This window comes from Falco peregrinus, chromosome 10, assembly GCF_023634155.1.
Source record: "Falco peregrinus isolate bFalPer1 chromosome 10, bFalPer1.pri, whole genome shotgun sequence".
In the NCBI taxonomy this organism is placed as follows: Eukaryota; Metazoa; Chordata; class Aves; order Falconiformes; family Falconidae; genus Falco; species Falco peregrinus.
In genome coordinates, this window is record NC_073730.1 from 28,194,570 (window position 1) to 28,206,608 (window position 12,039).

A 12,039-nucleotide genomic window follows, 5' to 3' on the forward strand; every position below is an offset into this window, starting at 1 on the left:
TTTTCCTTTAGTGCTAAGAGGCTGAAATTTAAAAATGGCATTTTATCTTTAGCTCATCACTAAAAATACCAGTCTTACATATTAGTAGTCATAGACTGATGACTGAAATAAAAATCAGCATTTTGATGCAGCATACAGATAACTTGCACCATAAACTATATTTCTGTGTGTGGTATCTTCAGCAGAAATTTTATGTATAGTTCATGCAGTTTTGGTATATGAAACCTGACCTCCAGAATTTTTTAACTGAGCACGCTAGACCATTTGCTGAAACAAATGTGTTGGCTGCTAGCTGTACAGAGAATTCTGTTTTCAACAAGGAAATATAATACTAATTTCATACAGTTTCGGTGTAATTTGAACTTGAGTAGTTTGAGGGACTGTCAAAAGTTTCTTGGTTGAGAGGATTCCACTTTCTGCCTATTAGTTTCTTTTTGGTAACTTGTTACGCTGGGTGTTCTTTGTTCTTTTGGTAACTTCTTGGCATAGTCAGAATGGTTGCTTGCTTCCCTTCTCCCTCCTCCTTGTTTCAAAACACTGTTTCTAAATTTGTGCAGTGTGGACTGGCTAATACAGGGTGAAGTACCTTTTTTTTATGTTGGTTTACCAACTAATCTGTATGGATAGATTTACTCACATAGAAGTTGTCAAAATCTGGGTGTTAGTCTGTAGCACAGTTTAAGATTTGGCAAATGAATAAAGAATAGTGTCGTCTACAGTCAGTAGATGGCTGTATGTTTTTTGGTATGCGTGATACTGTGCACACAGCTTGTCAGGCATAAGAGCAAGTCATTCCTCTACTGCACACAAACCTTCATGCCTCTGAAGAGCCATCAGTAAAGCTCTTAATATGATGGCACATTATACAAAAATAAAATAAACTTCCCTGCATTTACAGAGCACACAATGTCAAAGAAAACATTATGCTAATATGGAATCTTGCAAATATATGGATTGCCTGTCTTCTCCCATACAAAATGTTTTTTAATCACTAGCTAATTTTTACACATTCAGACTCTTGAGATTCTTAGCAGCCAAAACAGCACAGCTGATAGTTTCCTAAGAGTTTGAAGTGAAGATGCCATACTTTAGATCAGTGTAAATACAGTTAAAAGTATTTAGGCTAGTAGAAAAGTGTTGTCACTTCTGTGATGTTCTCAGGATTATGTTTCTGTTATAACTGATGTTTGCTCCTTTATCCTTAATGGTTTTTTTTTTCTTCCTATATGTTTAACTTGCATTGTGCAATTTTTATTTTTTCTAAGCAGGGAGTGCCTCAGTATTTGTTTTGCAGTTCCCTTTGCTTTCAAGGTGTTATGTAAATAAACCTTAAATGTGTTTACACAGCATATGTGTGTGAAGTCAGAAGTAATCAATTTCAAGAATCCTGTCTTTTCTTTCCTGTAGTTAAAGATGTGGTAACCCAGTGGGAGTTTGTTCAGGTCTTTAAATACATGGTTTATCAGTTTAAAGGTTGGGATTATGTTACATGCACAAGTGTGCTTTGAGCCTTACATTATTAAGAGAAACAAATTTGCAAGAGAGAAAATGCAAAAGTAATCATTCTTGCAGCAGTGGTACTTTGTCCTTGTTGTCATATGTGCAACGAAACATAAGAAATGAAGTACAGTGAGAAGAATACGTATCATTAAAACTGTAGAGGATCTAGGGCAACCAGGAATAATAATTTTGAATTTTTTAGCTCAAAGGTAGGCCTATATTTAAGAAGAGATTTAGCACTCGTTAGTTCAGTTCTTTGCTAAGAAGTTGTGATTTGAGCTGTCTTTGTCTGAAGTGTGAAGAGTGCAGTCATGTGGTTGGGTGTGGGTTTGTTGTCTTTAACTGAAATGTTAGAATATGGAATTATGGATAGTCTTGAGGAAAAACTTTAATTCTGTTTTATATTTCCCAAAGAAACTTCAATTAGTGTAATTTAAGGGGATTTGTTCAATCGTAAGTAATGAAATACTCTGCTGTGTGATGATTATACCCCCACTGAAAATATGTGGCAATTTACTGTTACTGATTTAGCCGTAAATAGAAGACAAATGTGTTCAGCTGTGTGCTTGTGTTTGCATATGGCAGGATGAGAGGCAAGGCAACATTTTATCAGTCAGTTGGCAGGCAAAACCATATTTTTGTTATCCTTTCTCTTCCTCCTCTTAAATGCTAATTATATGTTTTGTTTTTTTTTAATTTATTTATATATAGGGTGTGGATTCAGGATTTGTTCCCAGCGTTCATGATTTTGACAAGAAACTTACTGAGGCTGATGCTTACTTACAGATCTTGATAGACCAACTGAAGGTATGGTAACTAACTGGTGTATTTAGCGTGTTGGGAGTCTGCTTGTCAGTGTGGAATTCAAGGTCTGATTGAACAAAAGCTCAGCGGAGGGAGGGAGTCATGTTTGATGCTTGGCACGTTCTGGTAAATGTGGGATGCAGGGAGAACTCATCTGGCTGAGCTGACTGTGAACTGGAGAAACCATACCGTTTTTTATATATGAAGTCTGATGATTGAGTTTAATTTTTTTTCTCCCTAGCTTTGGGTGTTTTGTAAGTTCTAACTACTTCTGAAATAAAGAGATTTTTTACTAGAGGTTTAAAAATTAGAAGTTACAAGCTCAGGGCTGAAATAAGCTGAAAATGGCTCTCTCTTAGAATGGATTGTGGGACTGTTAAAATAGAATTAGAAAATTAGAGTAACTCAAAACAGATTTCATAGAATGGTTTACAATGGCTAAAGCATTCTTTTGTATTTATAGTTTCATGGAAGTGACAGATTATTTATTTAATTATGTTTTAAAATTAAACTTCATTGTATTGCTCATAGCATTTTAGAATTTATCTTGAGAAAATTTTGTCAAGTAATTGAAACTATCCACAACTGTAGTTACATGACTGTTGCAGTAGCAATAGACACTCTGCACTTTGTCCTTGAATGAAAACATTCTGTAGAAATCTTGTACAAACGTGGTTCTTTTACACTTTGTATGTGTATTTTAAGAGTAGGTGGGAAGGTGAGGAATGATAGGGTTGTATTTCTCAGTACTCACCTTATTGAGAAAAACAGTTTTTGCTGCTGGTTAGGACACTTTTTTCCCATGACTCAGCATGTTAAAATTGCTGTTAAGATGGCTTCAGTTCTGCTGGTTTGGATTTTTTTTTTTCCCCCCGATACAATGGGCAAGTACTGCATGTGGGATGGGATATTCAGCAAAAATTCAGTTGCAGGGGAGGGTGGAGAGGGGGAAGAGCATACCAACAAAAATGGAGGTAGGCAAAAGAGATGCAAACAAAATTCAAAGCTGAGCTGCAAAGGCTTGATCAGGAGTTACCTTTGTCTCCTGCTCTGGACCAATCTAGCACACATCGCTAGAGGAAGGTATTTAAATCTTTACACCTTCTAACTGTTATTTCAGGCCAGCTTGGGGGGGGAGAGGGTATAGGAATTAATTAATAATGAAAGAAAAGTGAATTTTAGGAGGGACAGTAAGAATTTGCTTCAGTTTGCTTAGCTGCATCTCATAGTCCACTTTTAAGAACATAAATAGAACTTAATGCTGGGAAATCACTGTGTATCTTCCCAAAAAATGTGCTTACAGATCTTGTGTGATTTGAATCAGGTACCTGAATAACAAGGTACCTTGATGGGTCGATAAAGGTTGAGGCCGGTAAGCATATAGGTAAGCACTCTATATGCCCCAGAGGTCTTTGCTGAAATAAAAGAAAGGCGGTTAAAGTTCTGATGAGTGTCACTTTTATTACTTAACCTCACGGGTTTTGTTCCGACCATGGTAAAATCATGCCAGGCTGAACTGTGGAGCTAGACAGGATCTGAGATTGGATCTCTTGCAGGATGGGATAATGTGGGGGAGATTAGTTACAAATTTGTTATATCACAAATGCTGTAAAGAAATATTGGGCAAAACCAGCTTTGGGTCATAATACCAGCATTGTGTAACTGAAGTACTTACTAAATGCTTTTGGCTTTAAAATTTTGGTGTTTCTGGCTGATTTTATATGAAAAAATAACACTTTGCAGTATTTTCACAAGTATCTCTTTCTTTTAGCTCTTTGATGAAAAACTCCAGAACTGCAAAGATGATGAACAGAGAAAAGCAAGTACATTTTGTCTTAAATATTGTTTATTTTGCCTAATCAGATGGATTTTGTGCATCAATTTTCTGTAGTCTATAGGAATCTACAGTTCAAATTCATCAAGTTGTCAAAACCAGTTAAAGCAGTTTGAATAGTAACATCATTTGTGTTGTGAATAGGTTGCAAACAAGAATTTTTAGTAATACTGGGTGTAATAACATTAAAAAAGGTTTCAGTATGTAGGAAATTATTACTCCTCTGTTACCCAACTATCAAAAGCATTTTTAACTTAAATGTGCTTTTTAAAAATCTTTAACAAAGATGAATGTTTAATGTTTGTAGGAGTCACAAAGCTATTCTGAAGGTAAAAAAAATACTAAGAATCACATACTTCACATAGTCTTCATCTTGTGTAGTTCTGTGACTAGCATACCACATGTTGGATGTCTGAGAATACCATAATTCATTCACCTTCGGTCAGGATGCCAAAAATGTAACTTGCTATGTGGGGAGGGCTACTTATTTAGTGAGGCTCTAATTCACTTAAGTGTTGTGTTTTTTTTTTTTTGCATCCCCTCCTATTCCATTTCAAATTCAAGTTTGTATGTCAGAGTTCAATCGCTTTGTTCAAGACAGGCTAGCACAGACCCTTTGGTGGTGTGGGTTTGGATTAAGTACCATGCTGGTTTTGTATGTTAATTTGTGTGGTATGGAGGAGGGATTTATCAATTCCTTATGAGGGGTTTATTGCTGAGGAGTTGCTTTTGTTTTCAGCAAATACGCTAATTTCAGTATCATAAAGTAGTGGTGTATTTCATCATAGTTCCCTCCCCCATCACACTTGTGAAAAATGAGCTGACCTTCTCTTGGTGTTCAGTTTCAGTTTTGAAAAGTTTCATTCTTTCTGTGGTTAGTTTACTTTGTAACAATGGTTGTGTCCTTTCATGTGTCATCCACCGTGTTTGATATGTTATGTGGCATCTTAGGAACTTCACAAGTGATAAGTCTCTCTGGAGTTCTTTTGCATGTACAGGCTTTTAAAGTAACTTTGGAGTACAAATGTTCTCTGTGTAAGCATGTTTAATCTGTAGGCAGCTGACCAAGAGAGCAAGATCTAATGATTTTGTATTTCTCCATCGGTATGTCTTACTGGGAAGAGTTCTCCTTCAATTTTGACCTCCCTCCAGATGCTACTTTGCAGATCAGGCAGTACTTTCTTTTTTCCTGTGACAGTGCTTCTAATCCCTGGAGACTTTCCGCATGTTGTGCTGATTTTTCTTTATCTCTGCAAGGTATCTATGGAACAGGCAGATTGACTTTACAGAGAAAGCAGGAGGCTTGTTTAGAAGAGGTCAGCTTCCTCTGGTTTTAAATCTTGATGAGGGTTGCTATTACTACAGATTCCATTTATTCTCTCTTAAAAATGAAAAGACTTGGCAAAGCACTTTTTTGATTCTGTCTCTTCCTGTACTAAAGCAGCTAAGAGGTTTTTTTGACACTGCATTTAGCAGTTTTCCTATTTGTTTATGAAGGTATGGTTCAGCTATCAGACTGAGCTGAGTGTAACCTGCAGCATACTTCCATCCAACCCACGGTTTTTCCCTCTGAGGAAACAAGATTTGGTAATTTTGTGGTGTGTGTTTCCCAGCTAGCTGAGTGCTGTTTTCTTTAACTGTTTATGGTTTTTAAAACATGAGCTATTATTTGTGTAAGTGTAGAGAGCATTGGACGAGCTGGTTTTTAGTTACAGAATACTTGGGTTTTGGAGATAATGGTGTAGGGTATAGGTGTGCCGAGATGCTTCAAGATCTCTTGGATACCTTCTTTGAGACTGCTAATCTGTTGAACTTGGAAGAAGACAGTGCAGATGTAGATGATTTATTTTGAAGGCTGAGAAACACTATGATTATCATTGATTCTCTGTGTCATATTAATACTCCTGGCAGAAATACAGTGAACATTGTATTGTGGCATTGTACTGTCTTGCAAATGCTATAGCAGTGCTGCTGGTTTTGCTGAATCTACTGATGGAGTCCAGTATTTATATCCAATTACGTAGGAAGTAAAGGAAGGTGTGTGATCTGAGGGTACTGCTGTTTCAAGGTGAAGTCAAGATGGGACCTTGCTTTCGTAAAGTGTTAGCAGTGTTACTGGTGAGAACTCAAGCTTTTCTGTTTGTTTTGTGAAACTTGACCCCACATATCGGGGAGAATAAAACTGTAAGCATTCAAAAACATCAGAACAGCAGAGATGTGTATATATGGCAGGCTAGAACAAAGCTGACATTACTTAACAAGATTTTGGAGGGAAGTGTATCCTGCTTATGCTGTTTGGTTCACCACAAGTGCTTTTTGTGAAGTAAACCCAAGACTGAGCACACAGATTCAGGTTGCACCTTACCAATTCTGACTACAAGTCAGCTACTCCCATGTGCTTCTGCTGCCTGTCTCTGTGGGATGAGCTGATTCCTCTGTAGTCACGATTGTTGAATGAGACAAAAAACATGTTCAATGAAACAAAATTAGATTACTATTGGATCACCAGTGGCTTTGTAAAAAATCAGATGTCAAGGAGGTGCAACAAGCAGCAAGTAGATGGAGTAGTTTCAGTAGCAGCTTGCAGTTTGATTAGATTAGATGTAGCACATGACTGCATTCTGCAAATGTAAGTCTACAGGAAATTGATTCTTCATTTGAAAATATGTGTATTCATTACCTAAAACTAGGGAAACTGTCTTACTAAAATTTTATCTTCGTCAGTTTTCAAAGAGTAGGGATGTTGAGGAGAGAAAACTGTGATAACTTTTAGTAGTGATTTATATTCCTTGATACTATTTTTATTAGTAATGCTTTTTATCTTCAACATCCCTCTTTTTACCTGCTTATGATTTTATTTATGATTTTGTATTTTCTAAATTGTCTATATTGCTTTAATGCAAGTTAAAACTAAAGATAATAAGAATAAAGTTGCAAGGTTTGTAGCAGCGTGTATACATAGCAGTGTAGTCCTGTACAATTGGAGAGATAAAAGCATTTTCCTTACTTCTTCTCCAAACCGGCCACTCTTGTAAGCATGCCGGTTTTGTTGCTACTGATTGTCCACTTGTTTTTCTTTCCCCAGTGTCATGTCCATAGTATGTTTGTATAAGATCTTACAGGGGGAGAGTTCACAAACTGTATTTTATACCTGCTTACGTCACCATTCTAGAATAACATTGCTTATGAAAATCCAGGGACTTTGATATCAGTGATTAGCCCTAAAGAACAGGGCCAGTGCTTTTTAGAAGGGTCTTGTCAGGGATTGAGTCAGTCTGATTTGCCTGCGTTATTCTCATAGTTTTGTGTACTTATGAAGATGATGGTATTCCAGTTCAGCATGCTGTATTCTTGCAAGGTAGCCGTGCAGCACAAATCTGAAAAAAACTGAGTTAATGTGTACTGTTACTACTTAAGTTGACCAGCTCACAGAGGACGCATTTCCATAGAGGAAAAAATAATGATTGTATGATTTGTGGAAACTGGGTGTCCTGAGGTTTCTCCCATCTCAGATCTTCTGTGTGCCATCTTGGACAAATTAGCCTTTTGTCTGTACCTGTGTGTAAGAGTAACAGTGTCTTAAGCCTATTGTTTGGAAAATTACAAATGGGTAGAGGGAAAACAGTGTGATTGAATTACATTGTATGGCCTGACATTGCTTTCAGATTTTTGACAAAGACAGTATCAGTGAAGAGAATGAGGTATCAGTTTAGTTGGTGTGTAAATACTCTATAACATGTTGGGGAAAAAAACAGGTAAGGAATAATCAAAACTGCTGACAGCTGCCTACAGTTGGCTATAAAGCCTTGAGACTGAATTATTTATTTCAGCTGCATAATCGCCAGTTTGGCAAGATCTGTATGTTTGGGTACATTGCCTAGTTTCTTTTGGTACTAAAAGACTCAAAACTTCACTGCTGTCGTATTTAAAATGCTCTTTTCAATATGTCTTGATGAAGTTTGGACTGGAAGTATAGTAGAGACATGAAAAACAAACAAAAGCAAAACAAAGGAACTTTTAGCTGTTGTTGTATTTCTCTGCTAGCAGCAGAAGTACATATAACACTGTGATACAGCATCCCTGATATGCTGTTTCCTAGATCAGCATGGTCCAGTCTTTCCAGTGGAAAAGGCAGAGGCTGGGTGCTGTTTGTCCACCTCTTGCCAATTAACAATTAAGAAAATGCGTAGCATCTTTATGAATAGTATATAGGACAGGGTATAACTGAAAAAATTTTGCCCGGGTATTGGCTGGGAAGTTGTCACTGCATTTATTTTCTTTTTAGTCTGCAAGCTGAGACTATTAATTCCTGTAGATTTATAGATGCGTGTTACTCTTACGGTGTAGAGTTTGGCTTGCAATGTTGTGTGGGGAAAAAGTTCCTTTACACACTTTGATTGTTCAAGAATCAAAAAGATTGTGACTCAAGACATGAGACGCTCATATTAATAAAAAAGAGGTACTGTAATTGAGTTAGTAGAGGTTCAGTGCTGAGTCCAATGTAGTAATTTTGCTTTCTGCAGACAGACCCAAGGATGTCAACAGGATGCTTATGCTTCTTAGATAGGTCATACTTATGTGTAAAATGGCATGTAGACACCTTTTGCATGCGTGAAGTGCAATTCTACGCAGGAAATCTTCATGAACCAGTGTTTCTAGATAAAATTAAGTAGGCAGATTTCCAGATGCACTGTTACTGGAGGCTTAAAAAGAGCAAGAACGTGTGCACTGTTATTTTTGGGGATTTAAAAAAAAACCCACCAACAAACTGTGTGTAACTGCATATGTTTGTTATAGTTGAATTATGGTTATATCAAGTAATATTGATCCTTGAAATGTGCCACCATTCAGAATACTATATAAGGATATAAAACGTGCACTTAGACTTAATCTTCATACTGTATTTTGGTTTTGTTGATCCTATGCAAAGCTGACATGATGTAGACTTTGATGGGTAAATATGTATAACGTCACTGCTCAGAAATTCCTAATTTTGTCATCTTTAAGCTTTAACTGTCAGCTTGACTTCTGTCTTGTCAATTACAAAATGAAAATTGTGTCTATATACAGAAATAGTCTCCAGCATGTTGGTCGCTTTTATTCCCTCCCCCACTTTAAGATTAAAATGTGGTGTTTGTACAGTATTTAGGTCAAACTAGATGCTGGAAATTCTGTCTCTAACCACACTGTTTTGATTTTTCTTTTACAGAAAATTGAAAGTCTCAAAGAAACAACCAGTGTAAGTGTCTTTAATTGTCATCTCTATTATGTATAGATTCTGAAATTCACCTTATTTTCTTGGATAAGTTCTTGGGGCTTTTTACAGAAAAGGAGGAATCCATATTAGGTTCAACAGTGTGATGGCAGAGGCAGCCTGATTCTGGTGCTGTATTCGGATTTTTGTCTAGCACTTTCGAGTCATAAAATCATAGGATAATTAAGGTTGGAAGGAACCTCTGAAGGTCTGTAGTGGTGCTCAGGGCACCATCAGCTGGAGCAGGTTGCCCAGGACCAAACATAGTTGGGGTTTGAGTATTAACTCCATGGATGGAGGCTCTACAACCTCTCTGGGCAACTTGTTCCGGTGTTTGATCGTTCCTGGAGTAAATTGTTTTCTTGTGTTTAAGGTGAATTTCCTGTATTTCAATGTGTCCATTGCCTGTTGTCCTGTAGCTGGGCACCACTGAGAAGAGTCTGGCTCTGTCATCTTTACACTCTGCCATCCCAGACAGATACTGATGCCCATTGACAAGGTCTCTCCTGAGCCTTTTCTTGTCCAGATTAATCAAGCCCAGCTTTCTCACCCTTTCTTCAGCTGGCAGTTAATCTGCTTGCAGTGCTCTGAAAGTTTGAAGCTGACCTCCATTTCACCCTGCAACCTGTGTTTTATGTGGCTTTTGGAAACTTCAGTTTTCTACTGCTGTGCTCTTGTCTCTGTGGAGAAAAAAAAAACGGGGGGAAGGGAAAGTAGGCGTTCTACAGAAGTGAGTGTCCATTTAGTTCTTGCCCAATATTTTAGTTAATATTCTGTGTAACTAATAAAAATACTTGTAAATACAAAATATTGTAATATAGTAATAGAAGTTTTCTCCCCCCCCCCCCCCCCCCCCCCCTTATTTTTGTTTTCCTAGAGCATGGTAGAATCAATAAAACACTGCATTGTGTTGCTACAGATTGCTAAAGTAAGTACAATGTAAACTACTTTGCATTTTAGTAATACAGCATTACTCTGAAAAAAAATTGAAATCTAAAAGTGCCTTCTATATGATCCAGGAAATAGAGATACACGTGTGTGTGTGTATATGTATAAATACATGTATATATGAAAGGTATAAGATGATTTATTTTGTTTTGATAAAATTTCTTTGATATTAATTAATACTATTAATTGATACTATTTTAATGAAGTTTCTGAAGTACTGAGTTCCGTAGCACAGTCCTGTTAATGTTTGTGGTAACAGTTGTGTTGATGACATAGCTTTTCTTTTGAGATAAACTTTGTTTTGCAGAGTTTGCTATTAAATAAGAACTTAAAACATAAGGGTGACGGAATAGTAACTTCAACAAAACTCCTCTTTCTGCTTAAGAATGTGACTAACAAATAGAAAAGGGGAAAATTCTGATGTTAATCTAAACCGGCTTGGCAAGGCTTTGCATAGGTCTGAAGTTCAGGATGATGTTGGAACTTATTGAAGTAAGAATTGTATTATTTGAGAATGCAGTATGGGTAATGCACTTTTCAATTAAATGGTTTTTTACTTTTTAAAATTTAGTGAGATTTGTATTTACTTTTCTTTGTCAAGTCAGGCTTTCACATACTGTACTTAGAATATGTTAATTATGAGCTGCTGATTTATATCTTGTGACCAACGATGAAAGAAGTCAGTGTTTTGTGAAGAAACTAATTTATGGTATGTTCAGAATTAAAGGCTGAATTCAATCAGAACACATTTTGATTTATTCAGAAATAGGCATAGTCACTTCAATTTTTTTTTTTTTTTTTTTTGTAGTTTTCAAGTGCATTGCTGCTGTTTGTCTTCATTCTAGATGCCAGATATATTGTGGATAATTTTGAGGCCAGTGAAAATTGAAGTATCTAGAACATTGCAGGATCTGCAGTTGCTCACTAAAAGGATCAGTGCATAATTTACAAAATGCAAATTTCATTATCAGTAGCTTAAAAATTCTGTAGAAAAGGTTTGTTAGTTAACAGGTTTCTGCAAAACAAAAAGTATTTTGCTAGTAGTAGGGTACGTAGAAATAGTTCTGTGCCACATGTATCTAGAGCTAGAACAGTCTTTATTTATAAGGACATGCAGTGATGCTATTTGAGTCCTTCACTGTAGTGATAGCAAGATAAGCCTTGTCAGTACTTAATAATTTGCTGTTATTTAGTACTGGCTATATTTAGAATTGTTTTAGTACAGTGAAACCAGTAGACTATATGTCATTCTGAGGGTTTGGTGGAGTCAGTTACAGACAGATTAGATGGTAGTATGGTAGTATGTTAGTTTTCTTATACAGCTGTATGTGACTTGCTGTATTAAGGTAGCTGTTGGAGAAACTGTGCAACAAATGACATGCTCATTTTTTGTTAATCACTATATAAATGTATTTAATAGTTGTTCTTTTTGCAGAGGTTTAATTCCTATGAAATTTTGCTCTTTTCTTAAAAAGCTCCGCTATGTAATTAGCAAATCTGAGAAAGAATTATCATTTGCTTCTCAGGTTCTTGATCAAAGCTGGGTAGTAGGTGGCTGAGTTAGCTTGCTTGTTTCTGTTGAATATCAAATTCTATTTCTGCTGTGGGTAGGTTTATTGGGAGAAAGACAAAAGTGATTGCTTATCTTGCACTGATGCTAGAGGTATGTTGAAGTTGGTTAGGTGGTTTGCTGATAATG

The 12,039-nt window shown here is 36.5% G+C and overlaps 1 protein-coding gene across 3 annotated transcripts in view; it reads left to right on the forward strand.

Annotated features, from left to right (window-relative positions):
- The window catches only part of OSBPL9 (oxysterol binding protein like 9), a 63,906-nt gene that overhangs the window by 34,504 nt on the left and 17,363 nt on the right, over positions 1-12,039 (forward strand). For all 3 annotated transcript variants that reach the window (XM_013294640.3, XM_013294641.3, XM_055815309.1), the window contains 4 exons: positions 2,212-2,307; positions 4,076-4,123; positions 9,348-9,377; positions 10,270-10,320. In XM_013294640.3, coding sequence (XP_013150094.1) covers positions 2,212-2,307; positions 4,076-4,123; positions 9,348-9,377; positions 10,270-10,320 — 225 coding nt within the window. The remainder of the gene's footprint in view (positions 1-2,211; positions 2,308-4,075; positions 4,124-9,347; positions 9,378-10,269; positions 10,321-12,039) is intronic.